Source organism: Pongo abelii, chromosome 3 (assembly GCF_028885655.2).
Source record: "Pongo abelii isolate AG06213 chromosome 3, NHGRI_mPonAbe1-v2.0_pri, whole genome shotgun sequence".
In the NCBI taxonomy this organism is placed as follows: Eukaryota; Metazoa; Chordata; class Mammalia; order Primates; family Hominidae; genus Pongo; species Pongo abelii.
This window is the reverse complement of record NC_071988.2, coordinates 116,651,548-116,678,700: the sequence shown is the minus strand read 5'-3', so window position 1 is coordinate 116,678,700 and position 27,153 is coordinate 116,651,548. Positions and strand designations below refer to the sequence as shown.

Below are 27,153 nucleotides of genomic sequence, written 5' to 3'. Positions count from 1 at the left end.
TGGCAGTGGATGGCAGGTGGACGCCATGGAGCAAGTGGTCTACTTGTGGAACTGAGTGCACCCACTGGCGCAGGAGGGAGTGCACGGCGCCAGCCCCCAAGAATGGAGGCAAGGACTGCGACGGCCTCGTCTTGCAATCCAAGAACTGCACTGATGGGCTTTGCATGCAGAGTAAGTCAATTTCAGCAAACTGCAGACATTGTGGGGTTTGGAGATTGAACCATTTGGAGTTTTTTAAGGAAACATTAGAAATAAAGAATTCTTTGAACAACAATAAAATGCAATAACCTAGCAATATTCTAGCTTGCTCTCAAAATTGGAAAAAGCGAATTTTCCAGGAACCAGAATAAACAGTAACTATGTCCAGCTAACAAATGGCATTCAATATTGCTTTTTCATGAGCAAGGGGTGATTCAATCACTTATATGGAAGGGAACCATTACTTAGTTTTATCTGAAAGCACAAAAGAGCACTCTAAACTCCTCACAGAGTCAAAACAAGACTTCTAAAATGTAAGCTGTTTATTCTTAATTCATGGCAGGTACCTAACCAAAATGTCCATGGAGTGTAAAATATATGTAAAGATGACAAACATTTCTGTAGGTAGATTTACCTTAGAACAAATGTTTAGTGAGAACATCTCTGCAACCTCTTGAAAATTCTGGGTTTGTATTAGAAATTATAATGTGGGTATGATTTAGTTTATTTAAAGGAAATAAATAATAAAGCATACATTTTTAAAATGAGTGCCGAAGATTGGCTCAGGAATGTAATGGGTGCTGTAAGCTAAATAGTCTCCATTTTTTTCATGTCTTTGTTCCTTAGATTTTCTTAATTAAGTGGTAGTTTGATTTCATACTTGCAAACTCTGACCCCTTTATTGAGGAGCCCTCAGATGTACACAATTTACTATCTCTTTTCATGACCATAAATTGAGTTATTAAGAATTATTCTGAAATCATACCTATTCAGATTAATGGATCAAACAATGTGCTGTCTTTGGATCTGAACTAATGGTGGTCTAGTATTGACATTTTTCATAATACATTACACATTGCTAGCAGAACACAAGCAGCTGAAGGTATTTGTGCAAAGGTATTTGTATTTGTCATTTAAGAATAAAATATTTTGTTTTTACCACACTTATGAAATCCTGTTTACTTTTCAGAGTCTATACACACAGGAACCTTTAGAAAGATATCTTACTTAAAATACAAATAAATAATTATGTTGCTCACACAGAATAAAAATCCGATAGGCCTCTTATTTTTATGTTCAGGGTACACTGCATTCCTCAAGAACGGGCTGCTGCTGAGTGTATAAAGCACAGCTTCTGGTAATGATGTGGGGCCTGCCACTGTGAACCTCACAAGTTTGTACCAGAAATGCATAAATGAAAATAGGTTTTGCTAACCATTTATCTAGAGGTACAGAGTTTGTTTGGGTTGAGGATTAAAATAGCAACATACCACATGCAAGTTAGTCTTTTTAACATTTTCATCACTTAGTATTTTTCCTTTACTCTAGAACAAACTGATTCATGTGATTGCAAAGTAGAACTAGCTGGACTTTTTCTATCTTTCTGTCTTTCACGTTCTTTCTCTCTCAATATACTATTTCAATCTTGGGTGATTTAATACCTACTACTTCTATTGTGCATATTTACAAATTCTCAGAACAACCTCTTTAACAAGGAATACAATGCCACAAGACAGAAACTTTTATTAGTCATAGAAAATGTCACATTTTAAATTATGACAAATACAAACATGATATATAAACTAAGAGTTTCGTGACATAGCAACCTTAGCTTCTAGATCATTTCTTAGGCATTCATAGAATTTTTTCCTTACGATTGGATATTTGCCAGTAATGATGGCCTGAAGTGTGTGTCTATAGACAGGGAAGAGGAATGAGGCTATAGGAGGAGTTTTTTTAGTTGTTTGTTTGTTTTTGTTTGTTTATGTTTGTTTTTGTTTGTATTTTTTCACGTCTCTTGTTTGATGGAAACATTTTGCTGTTTGAGTTAAAATATTCCATTTAAAGCTATTTATTTCTACAGCTCTGATTTGCTATAGTAACAATCCCTACTAAGTCAATAAACTCTTTAATCTGCCCTTCTGTACCCACTCCAGTCCAACAGAGAATTGTAGTCTATATCAGTATTGATTTCCTCAGTGATAAAACTACAGAGATATTCTGCACTGTGTAATTACAGTATTTTACAGTGAAAGCTATAGTTTCTGTTTACCAGTTAGCTTGGTGTATCTGGGACAGTATTACTGCCAAAGTCTTGCAAAAAAATAATATTGTTTGGCCATTATTTTGGAAAACAAAGGCTTCTAATAGTGAAAGTGCAAAGTTCGCAAGAGGGACAAGGTCAGTATTAAGAAAAAGAATGAGGGTAGAAAAGATAGGCAGAAAGTTGCAATCAGCAATTAGGAATTGTCATTTAATATTTATTTCCTTTGGGAGAATTAGTGTCTGGAATGCATTAATAAATAGTCCTTCAATGATATCACAATGTTGTCTCAAAATAAAGCTAGTCTACTTTCAGTGAACCAGGTAAGAACTACAACCTCTGAATCTATTCAAAATTGTATACAAATAATTCTGATATAAATATACGTGTACTGCTAGATAGGAGAAATTCAGAGTTCATAATGGATGTTAGTAGGATTCAGAGTTACCTAGATAATGTAGTATAATATTTTTTCAAAAGCTAACTTAGTACTTAAAAGAAATACAATGTGAAATATATAGAAAATATTACTGTTGATGTTTATTTGTTAATTTGTTCAAAGCAAATTCAGATACATTTCTTTGTTAAGCACTTAATACAAACACCTTTGACTGAAAATATATTAAAATGTTGGATAAAATATTGCAAACTTAGTAGAGACATACATGTGCATGCAGAAAGAAAGAGAGAGAAAAAAAGTGGTCCAAAAGAAAGAAGATAGAGAAATCCTCAAATGCCAAAAATGAAGCTGCAACTCCAAGCTAGAGAGGTAACTGTGTGAGTGGACACCAACATAACCAGGAGAGGGGAGCTGGATATGGACATGGGTCCCAGGGACTGGAAATCAGGGTTTCAGTTTTGGCACAGAGGAAGAAGTCCTGGCTTTGTGAGACCTAGACTTGGAAACAAGAACCCTAAAGAAAGCTGAAACTCACAAATGCCTGACCTGCACCACAAGAAACAACTATAACATTTTTGCCCATCAGCCAAGGGAAGACATAGAAAAAAGTGGTAGGAAAAGGGAAATGAAGACTTCATTTAAATAAAACCTATAGTAAAACCATAACCTCACCCCAGCTCTGGTATGGAATCTAAGATACAGTGCTAGAAGCAAAACACAAAAGATGTATAATTAAGCCTCTAGGACACCAGCAGAGCAAACAGCAAGCCACTCTCTAAGTTTCCTTTCATAACGTAAGTTCATTAGTCTAAGACAAAAATAGGCCACACCTGTCAATAAGCTTACAATACAAAGTTCCCAATCACCCAAGAAAATTGTCCACTGTAAGGGAGAGTCAGCAATAATAAATGAGTTAGCATTCTACTAACATGAACTCATAGAGCAATCTGAAGGAAACTACAGAATAAAGTAAATGTAAAAAAGACAAACCATATTTTTAAAAGGAATATAAGCACAAATGAAATAACAGAATATTGTTAAAAAGACAGATTTGGAGAAAAAAACAAATGGAATGTCTAGAGAGGAGGGCATAATGATTGAAATTTAAAACTCATTGGAAGATGAAAAATCAGATCAGATACAGCTTTAGATAAAGCTGAAGAGAAAATTTATAAACTGAAGTGTAGATCTTATGAAACTTCCCACAATACAAGGAAGTTTTGTTAATACATAAGTGAATATGTAAAAGAGAGAATAAAACTAATGGAGGATAGAATGAGAAAGTCCAACATTTACTGAATAAAATAACAAAATTTAAAAGATTTTCAGGTAATCAAGATAGAGAGGATTTATTACTCATAAACCTTACTGAGTAAACTACTGAAAATGAAAAACAACAATTGGTTCCTTAAAATAAGATGAGACTAATTGAGGAGCAGTTGAAAATAAGATGGAGCTAAACAGTAGACAACATTAACATGGAATATGGGAAGGTGCAAACTAAGTTAAAAATTTCCATTTTCTATATATTGCTCAGGAAAAGAATAGTAACGGTATTTACATTAGACTTCATTGATTCCACTGTTGTAGTTAAAATGTTAAAAGACTTGAGTACACACGTAAAAATTGAATACATAAATTCAAAATAAAAATTTTAAGGGTAGGAAATTGGCAAAAGGAAAACTAGTAAATGAAAACAATAAATGAGATTGTGGAAATAAAGCTACATATATCAGGGATCATAATGTAAATGAATTAAATTCACCTGTAAAAGGAAATCCAAAATTGTAGGAAAAAACTCAGTTTTATTCTGTTTATGAGTCACATACTTAAATCATAATTATAGGAAAAGACTGAAAGTTAAGAAATGGAACTTACAGTATTGTTCAGTATGTAGGCATGTATGTATGTATGTATTTATTTATTTATTTATTTATTTAGAGACAGAGTCTTGCTCTGTCGCCAGGCTGGAGTGCAGTGGCGTGATCTCTGCTCACTGCAACCTCTGACTCCCTAGTTCAAGCGATTCTCCTGCCTTAGCCTCCTGAGTAGCTGGGATTACAGGCACACACCACCATACCCAGCTAATTTTTGTATTTTTAGTAGAGACAGGGTTTTACCATGTTGGCCAGGATGGTCTAGATCTCCTGACCTCATGATCCGCGCACCTCAGCTTCCCAAAGCAGGATTACAGGCGTGAGCCACTGCGCCGGGTCTCTTCAGTATTTATTTTAACATGTCCAATTAATGGCTTTTACTATCTGATTGGGCTATTCTTTATTCAATTCCATTTCCCATTATGCCTAAGTAATATATATTAGAGATCATTTTTGACTCATAGTTTGAATATAGAGTTTTGTTTATTATGGGCTTTATAGTTTTTAGAATGCTTAATTTCAACTGAAAAATTAATCATAAGTTTTCTAAATTGTTTACCAGTTTGATAGTGTTCAGATAAGACATGTTAGAAATCGATTTCTTTCCTCAAATTCGACACCAATTGAAATTTTTCATAAAAAGGCTTTGAAGGTTATTTATAAAACTAATGAATACTTTAAAGATATAATAATGCTAAATGTTAAGCAAATGTGTAGTTAAGTGGAAACTTTCGTACTTTGCTAATGGGAATAAAAATTTTTGTGGGGAAGCAATTTGACAATATAAGTCAAGAGTTTTAAAGTTATCATACCCTTTGACCCAATAATTCTACCTGAATGAATAAGATTAAGTAATTAGTATGAGTATCTAAAAATATATACAGTCAGCCCTCAGTATCAGTGAGTTGCACATCTGTGGATTCAACCAAGTGCAGGTCAAAAATATTTTTAAAAACAATAAAAAAATACAACAACTAAAAATAAAACAAATTTTAAAATACAGCATAACAATTTATTTAATATTTAAATTATATTAGGTATTATAACCAATCTAGAGATGGTTTAAAGTATACATAAGGATGTGCATAGGTTACATGCAAATACTATGCCATTTTATATAAGGGACTTGAGCAATCTCCGATTTTGGTGTCGGTGGTGGGGGGTGGTTCTGGAATCAATCCTCCTTGGATACTGAGGAGCAGCTGTATGCCAAATATGTCTATATTCTTTGTTATTATTGTAAAAAATGTAAAACCCAAAAGTCTAATATTAGGATGATGGTTAAGTAACACATAGTACTTCCATTAAATGGAACATCATTTATGATGTCTGCTAAAATATTTATGAAGTTTTAACATGGAAAAGCAGAATATGGATTTATATATGTATTTACTGATAAGTGTGTAAAGGTATGCTTAGTAAAAGATGAATGAAATTTATGAATTTTCTGGGATAATGAGATTACAAGTATTTTTTTTTCTTTTTCAATATGCTTTCTTTTTTTTTTCTTTCTTTATTTTTTATTATTATACTTTAAGTTCTAGGGTACATGTACACAACGTGCAGGTTTGTCACATATGTATACATGTGCCACCTTCGTGTGCTGCACCTATTAACTCATCATTTACATTAAGTATATCTCCTAATGCTATCCCTCCCCCCTCCCCCTACCCCTCAACAGGCCCCGGTGTGTGATGTCCCCCTTCCTGTGTCCAAGTGTTCTCATTGTTCAATTCCCACCTGTGAGTGAGAACATGCGATGTTTGTTTTTTTGTCCTTGCGATAGCTTGCTGAGAATGATGGTTTCCAGCTTCATCCATGTCCCTACAAAGGACATGAACTCATCATTTTTCATGGCTACATAGTATTCCATGGTGTATATGTGCCACATTTTCTTAATCCAGTTTATCATTGTTGGATATTTGGGTTGGTTCCAGTTCTTTGCTATTGTGAATAGTGCCACAATAAACATACGTGTGCATGTGTCTTTATAGCAGCATGATTTATAATCCTTTGGGTATATACCCAGTAATGGGATGGCTGGGTCAAATGGTGTTTCTAATTCTAGATCCCTGAGGAATCGCCACACTGTCTTCCACAATGGTTGAACCAGTTTACAGTCCTACCAACACTGTAAAAGTGTTCCTGTTTCTCCACATCCTCTCCAGCACCTGTTGTTTCCTGACTTTTTAATGATCATCATTCTAACTGGTGTGAGATGATATCTCATTGCGGTTTTGATTTGCATTTCTCTGATGGCCAATGATGATGAGCATTTTTTCATGTGTCTGTTGGCTGCATAAATGTCTTCTTTTGAGAAGTGTCTGTTCACATCATTTGCCCACTGAAAAACAAGAAATGGGGAAAGGATTCCCTATTTAACAAATGGTGCTGGGAAAACTGGCTAGCCATATGTAGAAAGCTGAAGCTGGATCCCTTCCTTACACCTTATACAAAAATTAGTTCAAGATGGATTAAAGACTTACATGTTAGACCTAAAACCATAAAAACCCTAGAAGAAAACCTAGGCAATACCATTCAGAACATAGAGGACATAGGCATGGGCAAGGACTTCATGACTAAACCACCAAAAGCAATGGCAACAAAAGCCAAAATTGACAAATGGGATCTAATTAAACTAAAGAGCTTCTGCACAGCAAAAGAAACTACCGTCAGAGTGAACAGGCAGCCTACAGAATAGGAGAAAATTTTTGCAATCCACTCATCTGACAGACGGCTAATATCCAGAATCTACAATGAACTCCAACAAATTTACAAGAAAAAAAAAACAACCCTATATGCTTCCTATTCTATACATTATTTATGCTTAGTATTCCATTATGTTTATAATAATAAATGACATTTTTTAAAAAGAACTGTTGAGGATAGGTCACAGCATGGTCTTGGAAGCGTGGCTCTCTGGATTTAAGAAATAGCAATGTCACTGACTTTGGTCACATTGATTCAAATTAGATTACCAAAAAAGTATTTATAGAAAATACTTGTATAAAACCCTAGTTGTATGAAACCCTAGGGTGCAAGACTTACTTATAGCCAGTAACACAAGTATTTTGAAGACATGGGGATTTGGAACTGAATTATAGTTTTACATTATTTCCCAGTTGCCTATCATATACAGATATATAGATATATATCTGTCCTTGCAATTATAATTTAAATTCTTAGGCTGTGTGATAACTTGGATTCATTATGTGATACTGTGTAATTTCATTTGTGAAATATAATCATGGTCTGTAAACAATTTCAGAAGCTCTATTACATTTTTATACCACTCATACACAGTAGTCCATATTGTAAGTACTGTATAATACATAATATATATGTATTACACTGGATAAAGTCTCACTAGCCTGAAAAAGTAGTTCCTACACTGGAGACAATCAGTGCCTTGGTGCCTTCATGCCTTCAAATTAAGACCTTTACAAAATTGATGTTATTTCACCAGAATGCGTTACTAAAGAGTAATTAGAAGCCATCAGAATCACTTAAGGTGCCAGAAATAACTTGGACATTTTGGGTTCATAAGCACATACTTAATTGTCTTCAAAACAACATTTTAAAAAGTGGAGTTCTTTGGTATACTAAATGACATGGATTGCACTGAATAAGAAAGGTAAGTTAAATGACGAGTTAATGGGTGCAGCACACCAACATGGCACATGTATACATATGTAACTAACCTGCACGTTGTGCACATGTACCCTAAAACTTAAAGTGTAATAAAAAAAAGAAAGGTAAGTGATTTGGCGTGTTTGTCGCTATTAAAAATAATTGAAAATATATGTCTGATCTAAAAAAAACTTAACATTAATAACAAATATCAGTTTTTACTTAATAATACTACAGAATCAGTATTGGAAGACCAATTATACTGTGCACACATTAAAATATTTAGGTTTCTTTATATCATCCCTAAACTGATGTAAAAGCAGCCACCCCCCACATTTTACAATATATTTTTGAAATAGGCTTTACATTAAATGGTTATGACAAGAGAGAGAGAGACACAGGGAACAGGACACATAGAAAGATACAGAAGAAGCAGGAAGCACTTAGGAAATCTCAAAAAATGCTAAGACAATAAGCGTATTTACCTTTTAAGTTGAAATACAATTGTATTACTAAGACCTGATAACTTTTAACTTTTATAATCTTTTTTTTTTTTTTTAAATGTGATGGAGTCTCATTCTGTTGCCCAGGCTGGAGTGCAGTGGCACGATTCTGGCTCACTGCAACCTTCTGCCTCCTGGGTTTAAGCAATTCTCCTGCCTCAGCCTCCCAAGTAGTTGGGATTACAGGCATCTGCCACCCTACCCAGCTGATTTTTGTATTTTTAATAGAGATGGGGTTTCACCATGTTGGCCAGGCTGGTCTCGAACTCTGACCTCAAGTGATCTGCCCACCTCGGCCTCCCAAAATGCTGGGATTACGGGCCTAAGCCACCACATCAGGCCTAACTTTTATAATATTTATAATGAATTTTTAGTAAGATCTATTTGTCATGGATAGCATATAATATGAATAGTTTAATCACTTACTTCTTCCTTTTGAAAATAGCAATTCAAATACTATATATATGGCCTAGTCCAGAAATGTGGATTTATATATATATTTATCAATACAGTAGATTGGATTATTAAGTTACTGCAACCATTCCTATAGATTTTAGTTTTTATTCTCATTGTAAGTTTGGAGTTTCTCATAGGGATTTGTAACAGTTCAAATCTGAACTTAGAATTACTCCTTGCTGAAGACGGTTCATGCCACAGTAGACAAATTTAAAATTGCAATTTACTAACAAGAACTGCTTGGAATTGTGTCTGCATCAGTGAACTTCCTGACTTTGGGAAATTAAAATGTTAGGCATTCTGCAAAGTTAGCACTTTCAACTCATTAAAAAAATTACATGTCACACAGCTCTTCTATTAATTCTCAGAAGTACAGAGGAAGTGGCAGAGCTCTCCATGTGTAAATTGTAGTGTGGACACAGTGCATACCAGGGCCCCCAGAAGCCCAGGTGGATTTAATGTGGGGAAGTAATTTACCTTACAAATACTCATTTCTTGACTTTAGAATGATACGTTTATAACCGCCTGTGGTAGGCATTTGAGAAGGTGCTAGTCATTTCCCAGTGAAATTCTTGTCAACACAGCAGTTTGATAGGAAAGCATAATTGTGAGTGGTAGACAGTGAGAGCTTTTATCTATAGTTGGAAGAAGTTGATGTCATAGCTGTGTTTGTGTAGTTCTTGATATGTGTAGCGTCCCAGCTGGCAAATAAATATTCTGTACATGGCCTGCCTGCCCAACACAATGCTACACAGTGTCTGGTATAATAAGTGTGCTTTGCTTTTGCTTTCTTCCTTTCTGGTAAAACATTTTCCTGGTTTTGAAAGCAGGGATGTGGTTAGAAACTTTAGCCCACAGAAGCCTAATGAACACCTACAGAGCACCAAACAGGTTAGAAAACAAATGCAAGGTCTTTAGATTCTAGGTGGAAAGGGAACTCTGAGGGGATCAAGAAAGGTGCCACCAAGCCAGCAACTACAGCAAAGCATGGGCTCCTTTGAGATCACGGGAGTGCAGGTCCAGGGCTGCAAGCTCAATTTTCTTCTTGCTAGAAATCTAGCAGATAGGTTCATGTATTCTAGAAGTCAGTCACCTTATACATCAGGACTCTTCATCATTTTACTTTTTCTATCAGTTGTCTTTACTACCATGGAGGGATTCTGGTATCATTGCTTTTGGATTTATAATTTATTTTTCTTTTCTAAGAAGCATTGACGGGGATAGAGTCCATTATATAATATAACACTTATATAAAACATATATGTTTTATAATATAGTTTACATGATATAGTTTATGTAATATATTATAGTTTATATAACACTTATATAAAACATAATATAGTTTATATAATGTAACACTTATATAAAAACACTTGAGTAGCTGATCTATGAGTTTGATATTAATGAACTTAGTTTAAATTTCAGGCATTTATGCTTCACCTGCTGTGAATCATGAGATAAGACATTTACATCCTGGGATGTTAATTATCTACTATTCATTTTCAGAAGGGTGTGGCTGGTCACTGTAAGGAACAGGGCTATGGACCAGCTTAGTGAGGTGTGGCCATTGTCCTCAGCAGGCTGGAGCAGTAAATTACCATGGCAATTTAGATAACTGACATCAGTGATAAGCAAATGTTCTTTTTAATTGTTGTTGTCATGTCCTAGGATTTATGTATTCATTTATTTGGAGTTCCTTAAGCCCTATCAATAAATAAACCCTCAGAAGAGTGGTAAATTATAATAAATGACCCTGGGTGTCTTTGACAGACCTGACCTTTGACATCATTAGTGCAGCCCTGATGGGTTTGCTAGATAAGAGCTGACCTTAAAGGATAAAAGAAAATCTGGACATGTTTATTTTGAATGGCCCTTGAGGTTTTAATAAGAACATTTGCATCAGAACAAATGTAATTGGGGTGAAAAAATTGCCCATGTTTTGGCTTAGTGTAAAGTAACTGGCAAAAAAGAAGACCAAGCGGCCAGGTCAAGGAGAGGGGATTCTTCTAACGATAGGATCAGAAAATGAGGAACAATCTTATCAAGTAGCCTAGTGGACTTAGAGTAGATAAATATTACTAAAACTAACCAAGACCTTTGTGACCTAAAAATAGCTACTTTTATAGAATATGTTTAATGCTTTTATAAATGACATTATGTCATATGCATAACTTGCATCCTAGCCACCCCCATAAGATATGAATCCATCGTCTATTGTGCTTAATCCCCACAGTATCCTAAAATCTATTTACATGTATTAAGGTCATAGAAGCAGCTCCATATTGAAATGTAATGAGTAAACCTCAAAGGCAAGCAGGACACCTCCTAAAACTCTACCTATCTCCTTTTTGGCCAAGTATCTGATACTAACGTAAAGACGGAGTTTTAATGCCCAGACACCTACATATAGACTTTAGAGGGCATAAAAAGTACCATATCTTATATGGTAGTTTAAAGATATTTCAGATTTCATTTTAATTCTGTTTGCTGTCCACATAATACACTGATTTTAGGCCCTGGCATTAGTTGCTTCTGACCCCAGTCTACTGTGTCAGACATGATCAAGTTAAGAAAAAATTGAATTGAGCTCAATTTAATTAATACTCAAAAGGTAGAAAAAAAGCCTTACAAACAGAACTTCTGTTAATCCCCTAATAATAGTTCTCTTTTACAAAGGAAGAAACTGAGGCATAGAATTGAAACAGCCCTCCCAATATCCACAGGTGAGCGCTGGAGCCAATGTATGAAGGCAGATCTGTCTCATTTTTAAGCCTGTTCTCATGCAGGATCTTGGATGCCAGAAGCAAGTGGTTGTCAGCTTTTATTGCTTTAAAATGGGGAATGGATGCCCTATTTAATGAATGGTGTTGGGAAAACTGGCCATATGCAGAAAACTAAAACTGGACCCCTTCCTTACACCTTATACAAAAATTAACTCAAGATGGATTAAAGACTTAAATGTAAGACATAAAACCATAGAAACCCTAGAAGAAAACCTAGGCAATACCATTCAGGACATAGGCATGGGCAAGGACTTCGTGACTAAAAACATCAAAAGCAGTGGCAACAGAAGCCAAAATTGACAAATGGGATCTAATTAAACTAAAGAGCTTCTGCACAGCAAAAGAAACTATCATCAGAGTGAACAGGCAACCTACAGAATGGGAGAAAATTTTTGCAGTCTACTCATCTGACAAAGGGCTAATATCCATAATCAACAAGGAACTTAAACAAATTTATAAGAAAAAAACAACCCCATCAAAAAGTGGGCAAAGGATAAGAACAGACATTTCTCAAAAGAAGACATTTATGCAGCCAACAAACATGAAAAAAAGCTCATCATCACTGGTCATTAGAGAAATGCAAATCAAAACCACAATGAGATACCATCTCACACCAGTTAGAATGGCGATCATTAAAAAGTCAGTAAACAGGCTGGGCGCAGTGGCTCACACCTGTAATCCCAGCACTTTGGGAGGCTGAGGCAGGTGGATGACCTGAGGTCAGGAGTTCGAGACCAGCCTGGCCAACATGGTGAAATCCATCTCTACTAAAAATACAAAAAATTAGCTGGGCATGGTGGCAGATGACTGTAATCCCAGCTACTCGGGAGGCTGAGGCAGGAGAATCGCTTGAACCCAGGAGGTGGAGGTTGCAGTGAGCCAAGATCACGCCACTGCACTCCAGCCTGGGCAATGAGAGTGAAACTCCGTCTCAAAAAAAAAAAAAAAAAAAGGAAACAACAGATTCTGGGGAGGATATGGAGAAATAGGAATGCTTTTACAATGTTGGTGGGAGTGTAAATTAGTTCAACCATTGTGGAAGACAGTGTGGTGATTCCTCAAGGATCTAGAACCAGAAATACCATTTGACCTAGCAATCCCATTACTGGGTGTATACACAAAGGATTATAAATCATTCTACTATAAAGACACATGCGCACATACGTTTATTGCAGCACTGTTCACAATAACAAAGACTTGGAACCAACCCAAATGCCCATCAATGATAGACCGCTTAAAGAAAATGTGGCACATATACACCATGAAATACTATGCAGCCATAAATAAAGGATGAGTTCATGTTTTTTTGCAGGGACATGAATGAAGCCGGAAACCATCATTCTCAGCAAACTAACTCAGGAACAGAAAACCAAACACTGCATGTTCTCACTCATAAGTGGTAGCTGAACAATGAGAACACACCAACACAGGGAGGGGAACATCGAACGTCGGGGCCTGTCAGGGGGTGGGTGGTAGGGGAGGGATAGCATTAGGAGAAATACCTAATGTAGATGACAGGTTGATGGGTCCAGCAAACCACCATGGCATGTGTATACCTATGTAACAAACCTGCACATTCTGCACATGTATCTCAGAACTTAAAGCATAATAACAAACACCAAAAAAATGGGATTTTCTTCTGACGTGTAGAGCTCCTCCAATTATTGATGATTATTCCTTTTTTCCACATGGCATCATTTTTGAGGGAAATGATGTTTCTCCTTTAAATATTTACTTATAGGGTTTTATGCCAAATGCAATGTGATTATCATGCATTAACAACTACATCACTCTAGCAAGACTCTCCAGTCACATTAGAGTGGAAATGCCAAGGTTTGGTACACCTCTTTGCTTGCCCCACACTTGAAACAGAAGACACTGTTTGGAAATTTTTTCCATTTAAAGGAGACAACCTCTCTATGCTATTTTTGGCTTTATAAGTGTCATGACTATACATGATAATATTTCAAATGGAGAAATATTTTACAGTCCAAATCAGCAGGGTTATCTCATGCAATCACCGAATTACAAATTAAGCCAGGTGCCTACCAAGCCCTCTTCTGTTATTTCCTTGTCTCTCCTCATTTGAATCTACTCATTATTGCTCACATAGTACTTAAGAAGGACGGTGGAGGTGTAGCCTGAGGGCTGGGATCCAACCCTGGCTCTGCGTTTCACCAGCTTTATAATGTTAGACAAATCCCTTTACCACTGTATGCTCAAAGGGTTAAATTAGGGAGTTCCAATCAATGATCTATTTTTGCTCCAACATCCTGGGGGTTTGCAAGTTTGTGAGAACATAGACTTGGTTTTGAGGATTTAAACCTGGCTAATGATGTTCAGAAGTTATGACATTTCTCACATCAGAATATTTGCTTGATAATTATTTCTATGAAAGTATGTATTATGGCATAAAAACAGTTTGAATTATTTTTTTTAAATGTAGTAATAAAACCATGATCATTTTTTGCTATCTATCCATATTGCTTGGAAAGAAAAAATTTGAAAAGGCTAGAAAAATAAAAGTAGTTGCTGTTTATTGGGGAAATGAAGATTTACATTTGGTTTCTGGCATTATTCTTGAGACTCTCAAATATAAACCCACCAGACAGGCTACATTTAGGTATATTGTTGCTCAGTTACTGGGTCTTGGCTGTGTACTTAGGGATAATTTGATATTACTTCCTTCAGTGTAAACACCAAGGAAAGCTCTCTTGCTCTCTTTCTTTTTTTACAATACTTGGACATGGGCTCTGATCTTTTACAATGGTTGGACGTCACTAAAAAGTTCAGGCGACCTCACATCTAGTCTAAATGATGACCTTGTGCAAATTAGAAACAAGTCATTCGTTCCCTAAGTCACTTTACTACCAGCAGCCAGAAAATGGTTCTATGATTAATCCAAATCTACAGTAAACACAAATATGAATGGTGCCACCCAGAGCTGGACAATGCAAAATTATACATTGTCAGTTTTATTTACCCAAATTTTAGTTGGTAGAATATCAACACTCTGGGTAACTTTGCAAACAACCTTTCTCACCTTTGAGACTCTGTCTCCTCATATGAAAAAGATTGAATGAGATAATCACTTGAGATAATGTTTTGAGCAATTATGAGATGGTCTTCAAGTAAAAGGAGCATTGCATAACTGTTTAAGACATAGCCTGCTCTTGCTCCAGTTTTCAAATATTTTTCCTTCACTTAAAGGTTTTCTCCAAATCGAATCTCCTTTAGTCTGTATTCCTGCAGGTCAGGAAAATCAATGCTTTAAAAAATAAATTTTCTTTAAAAATACAAGTTACAGCCAGGTGCGATGGCTCACACCTGTAATCCCAGCACTTTGGGAAGCCAACGTGGGAGGATTGCTTGAGCCCACGAGTTCAAAACCAGCCTGGGCAACATAGCAAGACCCCATCTCTACAAAAAAAATTTTTAAATAGCCTGGGTGTGGTGGTACAGATATGTGGTCCCAGCTACTTGGGAGGCTGAGATGGGAGGATTGCTTGATCCCAAGAGGTGGAGGCTGCAGTGAGCTATGATCATGCCACTGCACTCCAGCCAGCACGACAGAGCAAGACCCTATCTCGAAATAATTACTTTTTTAAAAAAAAACATTGTTTTAAAGTGGATATAGGTTATAAGCAGTTACCCTTGAAAAAGCACTGCTCTTGAAAAGGCAGTTGCTGAGGCCACACTGTACCCAGGGGTAACAAGCCTCATACCTTTCCCTGAATGCCATGCCCATTCTTGCCTTCTCAGTCAAAAAGAGGTGATTTTGAAAGTTGTTATCAAGGGAGATGGATTTTGTTCTGGGCCATCCTTTCATGGCAAGATTGTTTCTTTCATTGCAGGACATTCAGTATCCTTGGCCTTCACTCACCAAATGCCAAAAAACAACCACCTAATCCTCATGACAACCAAAAAAACACCACCCCTACCCCATTTTCCAAACATCCTCTTGAGAAATTGCATCACTCTTGGTTGAGATACCTTTTTACCATCAATTTGCACTCTGGCCTTGAAAATGTGCTTTGGAAACATACCACCATATCTTTTTCCAGAAGCCACAAAGGTCAGGCATAAGCCTTTTTACATGAAGAGAGTGCAAGAGTCCTTAGAAGACAGCATTGCATGCAGCTTCTCTGAAAAACTGGGCTCCCTGTCTATGTAATAACTGGGGAAACTGAAATTCAAACGAGTTTCCTAAGATCACTCATTAGATAATAGGCTACGTTGACTTTACAAATAAAATCCCTTAAGGACCCAGCATCTTAGTATACCTTAGTAACGTGCATCATAATTATATCAATGTCATTGTTGGTCATTTCTTGATTACTGGCAATGTACCAGCACCTTACAAATCTCATTTATCCTTTCCACAGCTCTAGAAGTAAGTATTCATATCCCCTTACACAGATGAGAAAACTGATGCTTAGAAAAGCGAAGTAGTTCGGCCAAGCTCTCCCAGCTAAGTGGCAGAGCTAGGATTCAAGCTGATGTTTGTGACACTGAAAAGCAGTGTACTGGCCCATGGCCTGGTGCCTTTCTTAGACCACCTTACTTTGAAGTAGCAGGAAAGTTAACTGAAATCCCTAACTTTTGAACCAGGCTGTCGGTAGCAACCAAAAAACAATTATTTTGCACTGTGTTCTGCCGGAGATGTTATTTTTCATTATTGCTAGGACTACTCTCAGCAGGGTCACCTCATTAGCTGAAGAAAATGTTCCCTGTTGTTCCATGAGAGACGGATCAGATGGAGAAGCATAAAAACAAACTCCAGAAAGTGATTCTGTGTTCCCCTCATTTAGGGGATGGAACAGTAATCCCCTTCTTCTCTGATTCCCAGCCTGCTAAGTGATGTTTTACTTCTGTAGTTGCAGAAGTGTTTTGAAAATGATGAAAAAGTTTTACAGGGATGCCTTACATAACTTTTTATCAGTGTTTCCATAACAGAGTAAATTGGAGTGTCGAACCTTTGGTAAGTACACTTAATACTGGTCTGTTTTAAACTTTCCCATGTAGGAAAATAAGAGTTTGGCTAGATTGGTCCTAATTGCCTACGAGGAATAACTAAAGTAAGTGAGACTTTGTAAAATATTTTTTAAAATTTTTAAATAAATATTTTAATATTTTTAATATTTTAGAGTGAGGCTATATTTAATTTTTTTAATATTTTATTTTTGTTCAGAACAACCTCAAATGCAAACACTTCATCAGTTATATTATACACCTATTGAAAGACATCTCCCAAGCCATGTGTTATAGAAGCCATCTGTAAAACCCTATCACTTTGCTCCATTTGACAATCCATATCTATAGAAACCAAAGTGATTTTTTTCAAAATGACATTCGATCACAGGATATGCATTTCACTTAGAATCAAAACTCATTGTGGAGGGCAGGTGCAGTGACTCGGGCCTGTAATCCCAGCATTTTGGGAGGCTAAGGTGGGCAGATAGCTTGAGCCCAGGATTTCGAGACCAGTCTAGCCAACATGGTGAAACCCCGTGTCTAGTAAAAATACCAAAATTAGCCGGACGTGGTGGTGCACAACTGTAATCCCAGCATTTTAGGAGGCTAAGGTGGGCAGATAGCTTGAGCCCAGGATTTCGAGACCAGTCTAGCCAACATGGTGAAACCTCGTGTCTAGTAAAAATACCAAAATTAGCCGGACGTGGTGGTACACACCTGTAATCCCAGCCACTCGGGAGGCTGAGACAGGAGAATCGCTTGAACCCGGAAGGCGGAGGTTGCAGTGAGCTGAGATCGTGCCATTGCACTCCAGCCTGGGTGACAGAGCGAGACTCCTCATCCTGGCCCACCAGGACGTGACCTGGTGTCGCCTCTCCTCTGACCCCACCTCCTCCGTTTCCTTTCTTACTTGCTCCCCACCCTCTAAACATTATGTCTGTCAGGACTTTCGTATTTATTGTTGTTTCTCATCAAGCACTTGCCTCCTGATCTTCACTTGGCAGATTCTTTTTTTGTCAAGCTCCAGGTCAAATTTCATCTCAATTAAAAAAAAATTCTTCCTTAATTCCCTAAGTTGGCCATCCTGACATCTCCAAACACATTATGTTCTTTTGGTTTATTTTTAAAAGATCTTTTTTACTATTTGAAATGATCTTATTATTTTGTTTACTTATTTTCTGTTAAACTTCAGTAAAAACAGGAAAGTATCCCCGTGTCTACAACAGAACCCAGAATATAATAAGGTTCAAGAGTATTTGCTAAATGGATGATGAATCAATGAATGAATGAATTCCAATTCTGTGCCTGGAATGAGATTGAAGTTTCAGATAAATACCATAAGGCACAAAACATTTATTGAGTAGTTTAAATCTACATAATATTTATGAGAGTTGACATTCAAATCGAAATTACCAAGTTATATTCTCTATTCTTGGTCTGCCTATCAAGAACAGGAATTCTGGTGGGAAGCAGGGACAAAAAACTCAGAACTGCTTTACAGGGAGAAATTTCAGACCACGTGATATCTAGCTGGAGATAGGCTTTCCTTTTGCAAGACGCAGCTCTTCTGCTTATTCAAGCAGGACCACGCTGATTCTTTTCTTTTTATTTTTTGAGACAGAGTCTCACTCTGTCACCCAGGCTGGAGTGCAGTGGCGCAATCTCTGCTCACTGCAATCTCCACCTCCCAGTCTCAAGTGATTCTCCCACCTCAGCCTCCCGAGTAGCCAGGATCACAGGCACACGCCACCATGCCTGGCTAATTTTTTGTATTTTGGGTAGAGATGGGCTTTCACCATGTTGCCCAGACTGTCTCATACTCATGAGCTCAGGCGATCCACCTGCCTCAGCCTCTTAAAGTGCTGGGATTACAGACGTGAGCCACCATGCCCGGCTGCCAGGCTGATTCTTACCAAAAGTTTCAGGATGAGCATCATAGCATTTGTAAACATGCCTTTTATACACATTTCCTTGCCCTCTTACCTGCAAAAATAAGTCTTTTTTCTTCTATTTAACATCATCACTTCCAGGAAGATGGCATTGTGATCTGGCTTCCTCTACTAGCAGTGAACTTGTTTTGTGTTAAGTCTTTGGGTTTTGAAAATAGAGCCTGTATATGTCCCAGATGTCCTTTTATTGAGTTCACAGAATACAAATGGAAAAATTTTATTACCAGGCAGTGGTGTTTAAAAATGAAAATCAAACCTAATACATGGACTCAGACAACTAGAATAAGGAATATAATATTTATAAAACTGAGTAGGAGGTTGCAATCATTGCTCTAAAATAAAGCATTAAAAATTAATTCCGAGAAAACCTGTCTGTGCTGCAGCAAAGCTCTCTTTCATTAAGGTAGCACTGCATGTTTCTCCAGAATTAGTTCCCCCAAATAGGTAAATAGCTTGTAAGAACTGAGTGTGCAGCAAACTATGGAAGTGCTACCTGAGGCACGATTTAGAGTTGCTTTTAGTATTACAGCTTTGTAGACCTTTCATTTTGAACCAATTAATTGTGAATCTTGCAGTTTTCCTCTGTTTTTGGCCCTTGAGTATTACTAGGAAGGTTTAATTCACGTACTTCTTAGTCATCTTCATTTGATTAATCCAAATGGTGCTATATCATTTGATTAATTCATATGTAGCAGAATAGTAAATCTTGGAGAACTGTGGTTACCAATATAAGATATACTTTAAAACTTTCCATTGGTTTTTCATTTCAAAAAGTTTGTGTTGCACAGATTTTAAGTGACTTTTCCCTATCTTATTCCACTTCACATTATTATCATTATCCATATTGCATTATTATTGTTAGTTTCCACCTTCAGAATACACTAAAAAGGAAAAGAAATAAAATGCTAGTGCTATTTCTGCATTTTTCTATTGAGATGAAGTTTTTGTTTTTCCCAATATACACCATTTCTCTGAAGCCCTAAAATAAATAACCTTACAACCTCTAGGCCCTATTGATTTTCTAATGATTTCAAATAAAAAGCATCCAGTTTCCATTGCATTGACAAACTGTTCAGTCCCTAGGCAAAACCTATCGGACTCCTATTAAATGAAGGGGGCAAGAAACAACAGAAAATCCAAAGAGTAGATTTGAGATGGAGCAGGGGAGAGGTGGTCTCAGGTTAGCTCACTAAATGAGTACTTAACCTTTGACCAACAATGACAGGTCTTCCTTAGTTCTCTTAGACCAAGCGCAAGCTGTTATGATTAAATAAAAAAGAAAAAAAAACTGTTTAGAGCCTTACTGAATATGTCCTGGGAATTAAAACATATGGCAAGGATAAGGAAAAAAGATTTTCCTTATGCTAATGACCCTTGATGTCTGAAATAAATTAGATCCATTAGAGTTTATGCTCAATAAAAGAAAGACTTTAAGTACTCCAAAGTTAGTGACTCGAGACCAGTTTTTGCTCTAAAATTCAATCTGCCTGCTTATTAATTCTTAGTGAGGCTCCAGAGCAGACAAGAGATGCAAAATCATAATTTTGTACTGAGCGAGAATTTTAAAAGACCACAGGTTTCTTTTCCTTTTAATTAAACCATTTTTCATGCTTTCTATTTTCTTTCCCTCATTAATTTGATTTTGTTCCCATTTTTGTTTCATTTTTTTTTTCTTTTCAAGGTTTCATTTATCCCATTTCAACTGAACAGAGAACCCAGAATGAATATGGATTTTCTTGTAAGTTTGATGTTTGGATTCTATGTTGCTGAATAATCATTTAACGTTATTGCCCCTAGTTCAAGTTTACCTTTCTTTGGATTACAGATGTGCACACAGGAAATAGGAGCCTAATATATTCTAACATGAAAAATAAATTAGATTTTTGCTGCTGAAGAGAAGAAAGGGTCATTTCAAGACTCTGCCAGCTTTAAAATCTATCAGTCTACCATTCAAAGCTTGAGTCCCAGTAGCTGACAAAACATATCATGAAATATGCTGATATAAGTAAAGGGCAGTGTTCAAATACTAAAAAGGAAAGGGTTGAAAAAAGACAGATCGGTTGAGCTAGAAATCATGAATGTTGAATAAGTAACTATGACCTGGTAAAGTAAAACAATAAGAATTCAGATATAATATTCTGACCAGAGTTCAGAATCCTGCAGCAGTGCCTCAAATAAAACCCAACAGAAAAGTGAAGTAAGTACTTTGAAAGCAGCACTCACCCAACCAAGAGTATTTGTGATATCACTGGTTTTCTGAAGAAAATTTGCTAATATTGACTTGATTGATGGGAAAGTGAATATTCTGGAAATTTTGGGAAGAAAATTATTTTTAAAAGAAAGCAAAATCCTTTTGGATACATTACATTTAAACACAAAATGCTAAAAGAGATAGAGCAATTTCCAATAGAGAATTCATTTACACTGCTAATATGTGAAAGATCCCATGACATTAGAGTGTGGGTTATCTCGTGAGCCACTGGCAAATGAAATGATGAGTCATTTCACCATGTAAACCATGTGGCTGTGAGTGTTAGGAGAGGGCCGTGGTTCTTCACATTTTAGGAGGTCATGGGGCCTACAAATTTGAAAGTTCTCTCTCCCTGAAAAATGTACACATATATAAAATTGACCATAAAATTCTAGGTTGTCTCAACTACCTGAAGTACCAATTTAACAACCTCTTTTACAGTGAGTGGAGCAGCTTTGATTAATTTTGCTGAACATGTTTTTGTGCATCACAGAAAACTAAAAACAGAGACTTAAAAATGTCAAAGGGGTCCACAAAGGTTTCATTTCATTTGTTTGTTTTAATTATCAGCTTCTATCACCTTTTCCAGTTAGATGAAAGCATGTTCTATGCCACCAAGGCAACGTGCAACATTTAAAGGAATTCTGTTCCAGAAAAAAGGCCTCAGTTGACTGACACACTGTGTTGGTCAAATGCTTATTTGCCTTCTGGGGTAGTCTGACCTTTCTGATCACTGAACCAGGCCTTTATCTTCCTTAGTGCACAAGAGAGCTATATTTTATTCTAGTAATGAGTAGCTCAAATGTAAATCCCTGACAGGGGACTGTGAGAAGCTCAGGGTTCTCAGAGATAATACTGCATCTGTATCAAAGCCTGGACTTAGAGAAGGTTATCAGCATTAACCTCTGTCCCCCAGATCTGGGCCCTCTGAAAGCACACCTTTCGAATCTAATATGTTTGCTCCTAATATTTGCTTTGCTTAGTTACACCATTCCCACCCACCTCTCCATTGATTTAGGGGAAAGTGAGAAGAGTGCTATGGAAAGTAATTTTATGACTTGGAGCGATACTTAGGAAAATATTCTGGTTCAATAAATATGCAGATTTAAAACATGCCAGATATTTCTAACAGTGTTTATGTTTACGTTTTTAAAGAACTATCAGTGAATTCAAAAACCCTTCCAAACTTTTCCACCTGAAATGAGTAATAAATTTTTTTTTTCCTGTGGGTTGGGATGGTTTTAGTTCCAGTTTCTTTATATGCCTAGTAATAAACGGTCTGTTATGCTGCCTTATGCTGCCCAATTATAAGATAGATTAGTGGGTGGATAGATGCAGAGTGAGAAAGGAAAAGAAATCAGAGATAATTTTCCACTGAAAGGCCACAGCCATTTTATATAGCTTTTGAAATAGATTTGAAATTAACCTATAAAAAAGGCAGTAAATGTCTGAAAAAATTATAGCAATACATATGTGTACTGTGGGAAATTTCTATAAGCAGCTGGTTCAGTGTTTCACTCTTCTCTCTAGCTGCTCCTGATTCAGATGATGTTGCTCTCTATGTTGGGATTGTGATAGCAGTGATCGTTTGCCTGGCGATCTCTGTAGTTGTGGCCTTGTTTGTGTATCGGAAGAATCATCGTGACTTTGAGTCAGATATTATTGACTCTTCGGCACTCAATGGGGGCTTTCAGCCTGTGAACATCAAGGCAGCAAGACAAGGTTAGTTGACATTCCACTTCACACCCTGTTACTTATGCATGTAAGCAGTTTCAAAATCAATGACTTTAGAGTCATCTCATTCAGCTAGAATGTAAGCTCCCTGAAGACAGCAATTTGAGTTAATTTTGTTCATTACTGTATTGATGTCATTTACATAACAAATTAGAGTTAACAAGATAAATCCTCTTTTTTTCTTTTCTGACAGATTGCTCTGTCACTTTTTAAGTTCTGTTTGAAAAGAGTACTCTGATTGGTTGACTGATTGCTTGAGTCTCTTTTTTTCCTTCCTTTGACAAGGTATCTTGTGTTGCTATGAATAGAATGATTTACCAATGAACCCAAATCCAGTATAGACCAGGGAAACCATAGCTAATTGTCACCTAGTGAGGCTCGTTGTTCAATCCAATCTGTTGAAATAGCTAAATACCTTAGGTATAATGAGTAGACGTCAAAGCAAATTATAGAATGAGCTTGACCACTTACTTATAGCCAATAATAAAAGAGCTGGTAGTTATCTGATTGCGCTGTTTTCAGTAGAGCCTGTCTATCCATCTCTGATATTAGCTGAGCTGCTTTACTTTTGGCTCAGAAAGTGTGAGGGGGAGTCTGACTAATGTAGGTTGGCCTGAGTGGAGAATGCCAATGGGATTATTTTCTCTTTCTGACTCAGATCTGCTGGCTGTACCCCCAGACCTCACGTCAGCTGCAGCCATGTACAGAGGACCTGTCTATGCCCTGCATGACGTCTCAGACAAAATCCCAATGACCAACTCTCCAATTCTGGATCCACTGCCCAACCTGAAAATCAAAGTGTACAACACCTCAGGTGCTGTCACCCCCCAAGATGACCTTTCTGAGTTTACGTCCAAGCTGTCCCCTCAGATGACCCAGTCGTTGTTGGAGAATGAAGCCCTCAGCCTGAAGAACCAGAGTCTAGCAAGGCAGACCGATCCATCCTGTACCGCATTTGGCAGTTTCAACTCGCTGGGAGGTCACCTTATTGTTCCCAATTCAGGTAATTCCTAGAGGTTTAAATTGCAAAGAGGCAGCTTGAAACATATTTTTCCATACCAAAATCTTTTTTGTTCGTGGGATGTTTTCATTAGGCCTGAAATGTTAAATGTGACCTATCCAGCCCAAATCTACTTTCAATGCAAACAGAACATTACTTCAGACAAATCAGCAAAACCATTTCTCTCTTCCTCCAACCGATTCTGAAAACACTTCCTCTAGAAATTTTATACTCACACCTTTCTGCTGAGGTGTAATTTAGAACCATCATTGACCTCCTTTTTACTAGAACTTCAGAAGGCAACATCAAGCCACAAGTCCTAATGTTGTCATTATACTTTAAAAGGACGAACTAATTATAAAATATATCATTTGGTTCAGTTGCAATTTACTACATGAAGCAATACTACAGAAAACAAATTTTTTGATCATCAGAGGCATCATAATAGACATCAAATCTTCATTTATTAACCTAACTTGATCACACAGTCTTTCACCTCACAGTATTGATAGTGTACACTGTACTCACTCCTACCTCTGATATTTGTATCCAGAATCACCAGATTCATCAGGTGTGCTTTTGTACTATTACTTGGTTTCAGTTTATTATGTAGTTTCTCTGCATCTAGAGAATAAGCCTCATAAAGGTCTTTCATGGTGAATGAAAGTTAATGACTGATACTGTTGGATTAAAAATCGATATCCATTAATCAATATTAGTAATGAGCTTGGAACCATGGGTCATAAAACGGTTAATGGCTTCCTCTCTAAATCTATCTAATTCTTTTGGACAAGGCTGTGAGTATTTTGTAAATACAGTAATACCTAAAATGTAAATACCTAAAATGTTGTCACATTGATAAAACATAATATATGTATAGTCAAGGAATATACAGACCAAAGAGTCTTCAGGCCTGAATATGAAATTTTATTTGATTCTTCCTGTCATTCACTCTTTCATTTCAATGCCTTGGCAACTTTTACCCTAAACCTTTAAAAGTATATTTTAACAAAATCAAAACATTTAATAAAATATCCTTTTTTTCTTCACAGTTTACATAGCTGAGATCATGTATTATATAATGTTTTCCACCCTTTTCTCATTAATCCTCATGCTACTGCATGCTCCTTAAAATCATGATTTTAAATGTAACAGTCCATTATTGAATGAATCAAAACATACTTTAATGTTCTTCCATTGTTTAAACATTACAATTGTTCTCAAAATAGTTCTTTTCCCTCTGATATGTATTGGATTCTGCCTTTTCTTCCCATTTCTACCCACCACTTTTTCATATGTGCATTATTATAAAGGCCTCTTAAGTGGAAGGGAGTGAGCTAGCATGTTTTAAATTCTTCCTATGTATTAGGCAATGGTGATCAACATATGATATTTTATTTAATGGACAAACAATAGTTACCTACTACTTTATATTCATAATGCTGTTTCATCCCTATAACAAAGATTAAGGTATGTTTTATGTTTTCAATGAGAAAAATAAAAGCACTGAGGCTTGGTAGCCTCATGTGTGATCTTCCTGCTGTGTCCTCCACAAATCATTCTGTACGTTGACAGTCCACTTCCTACAACAACAGGGCTCTCACATTACTCTCCTTCTCAAGAGGGCTGTGGCTCAACATCTTCAACCAGTTACATAAAGGCCTACTAACTCTTAACTCTCCATTCTTTTTTCTTGAGACTTTCCAGTGTGGTCAGGCAAGTTTTCATATTGCCCCACGCTCATTTGGCATATTCCATTTCCTCGCTAATTAAATTATGAGTTACTCAAAGACAGGAAGACTATCTTTTCCTTTTTGAAATTCACAACAGTGCCAAACGCTGTACTCACAAGGATGCTTCATAAATTTGTATGGAGCTGAAGGAAGCTGGATTTTATGGGAATCAAATGATGGAGCCAAACATCTTTGGAGTGCTGTCCACACTGAATCACTCTTTGTGATGATGAGCAGTGGTGTGGGCCCCAGACCATCACCATTGGCATCACCTGGCAACTGGTTGAACTAAAAAATCTACCCCACACCCCATATCTCTGAATCAGAAACTCTGGGGGTAGGGACCAGTAATCTGTGGTTTAACAAGCTCTCCAGGTGGTTCTGACGTGAGCTCAAATTTGCAAGCCACTGCTACAGCAGACACAGTTAGCTTAGAACACAGCCCAATCTAATAGTTCTGCAAAAGGGCACTGATTAGCAACTAACTAGAAGTGCTTTGACCTGCTGTGACTAAACTAGGAGTTACTGTTCACTTTCTAGAGTTATGTATAATAAAAGGTCTTCACCAATTCTTATACCATTGTGGAATTACATTGATGCTAACCAGATATTTAAAAAATACATGTTGTTGTTTTTTTATGTTGAAATTGGCATTTCCCTGACTTTGAATCTTGTGGGGATTTTCATAAAAATGGAAATGATGCATCATTACAGCTGTTTGAAATTTTGAGCAGTTGTTGGTTTTCCCCTTGTCTTGCAAGGAGAACAACAGTGGAACCATCTGTCTGTTCCTCAAATAAAACAAGAGCTTAAAAAGTTACATCATTCCTTTAAGTAATTCCATAAGAGTTCAGAGGGAGCTGTGGTAAGGAGGCCAGTGAGGAAGGAAAATGGAGCAACTCGGAATATTTACATGTCTTTAGAGAAAACGAAGCAGGCTTATGGCTGCGTGGTCACAAAATCTCCTCATTCCCTTTTACGTGCTGCAAAAGCTTTGATTCCTAGGTCTTATATGACTGCTTTTCTCTTTTGCTATTCAGGAGTCAGCTTGCTGATTCCCGCTGGGGCCATTCCCCAAGGGAGAGTCTACGAAATGTATGTGACTGTACACAGGAAAGAAACTATGAGGTAAATATGCTTTTTCTGGTGCACTGACTTTACCAATGTCTTAACTTGGAGGAGAATTGTACAATAGACACAATAAACCTAACATATTTTTGTCTCAAGTGCCTTGCTTCTGGCATACATTTTTTTTCCCTTGACCTACAAAAGGTCAGGTTTTACTTCTCTTTGTCTTTGAGGCTCCAGACACTTTTGCAGATCTTGAATATGGGTAGAAGGCTAGAAATCTTTTCCCAAGTGGACATGTTGCCATATTTCCTGGAAAAATGTCCAGAAATGTGATCCCTAGATTGTCCAGAGAGACAAGTGGGTAGACACAGAGACGTCGACTTCATGGGATCTGGCTCAGGAATCCAGCCTGTTCCCATTACAGAGTCAAAGGTCACAAAGGATTGGACAACTCCCCCAATCCCTACCACTCCCACTCAGCCTAGCCCTTAATTCTGACCCACGATTCTTCCTTTAGTGACTGTCTTCTAGCTTAAGTATTACTAATTTC

At 36.9% G+C, this 27,153-nt stretch overlaps 1 protein-coding gene across 2 annotated transcripts in view; it reads left to right on the top strand.

Annotated features, from left to right (window-relative positions):
• UNC5C (unc-5 netrin receptor C) overlaps positions 1-27,153 on the top strand; it is a 396,935-nt gene that overhangs the window by 323,122 nt on the left and 46,660 nt on the right. The window contains exons 7-11 of one of the 2 annotated variants that reach the window (XM_009240201.4): positions 7-171; positions 20,496-20,552; positions 22,596-22,787; positions 23,458-23,802; positions 26,573-26,660. In XM_009240201.4, coding sequence (XP_009238476.1) covers positions 7-171; positions 20,496-20,552; positions 22,596-22,787; positions 23,458-23,802; positions 26,573-26,660 — 847 coding nt within the window. The remainder of the gene's footprint in view (positions 1-6; positions 172-20,495; positions 20,553-22,595; positions 22,788-23,457; positions 23,803-26,572; positions 26,661-27,153) is intronic. The other variant, XM_054554196.2, reaches the window with a different exon arrangement.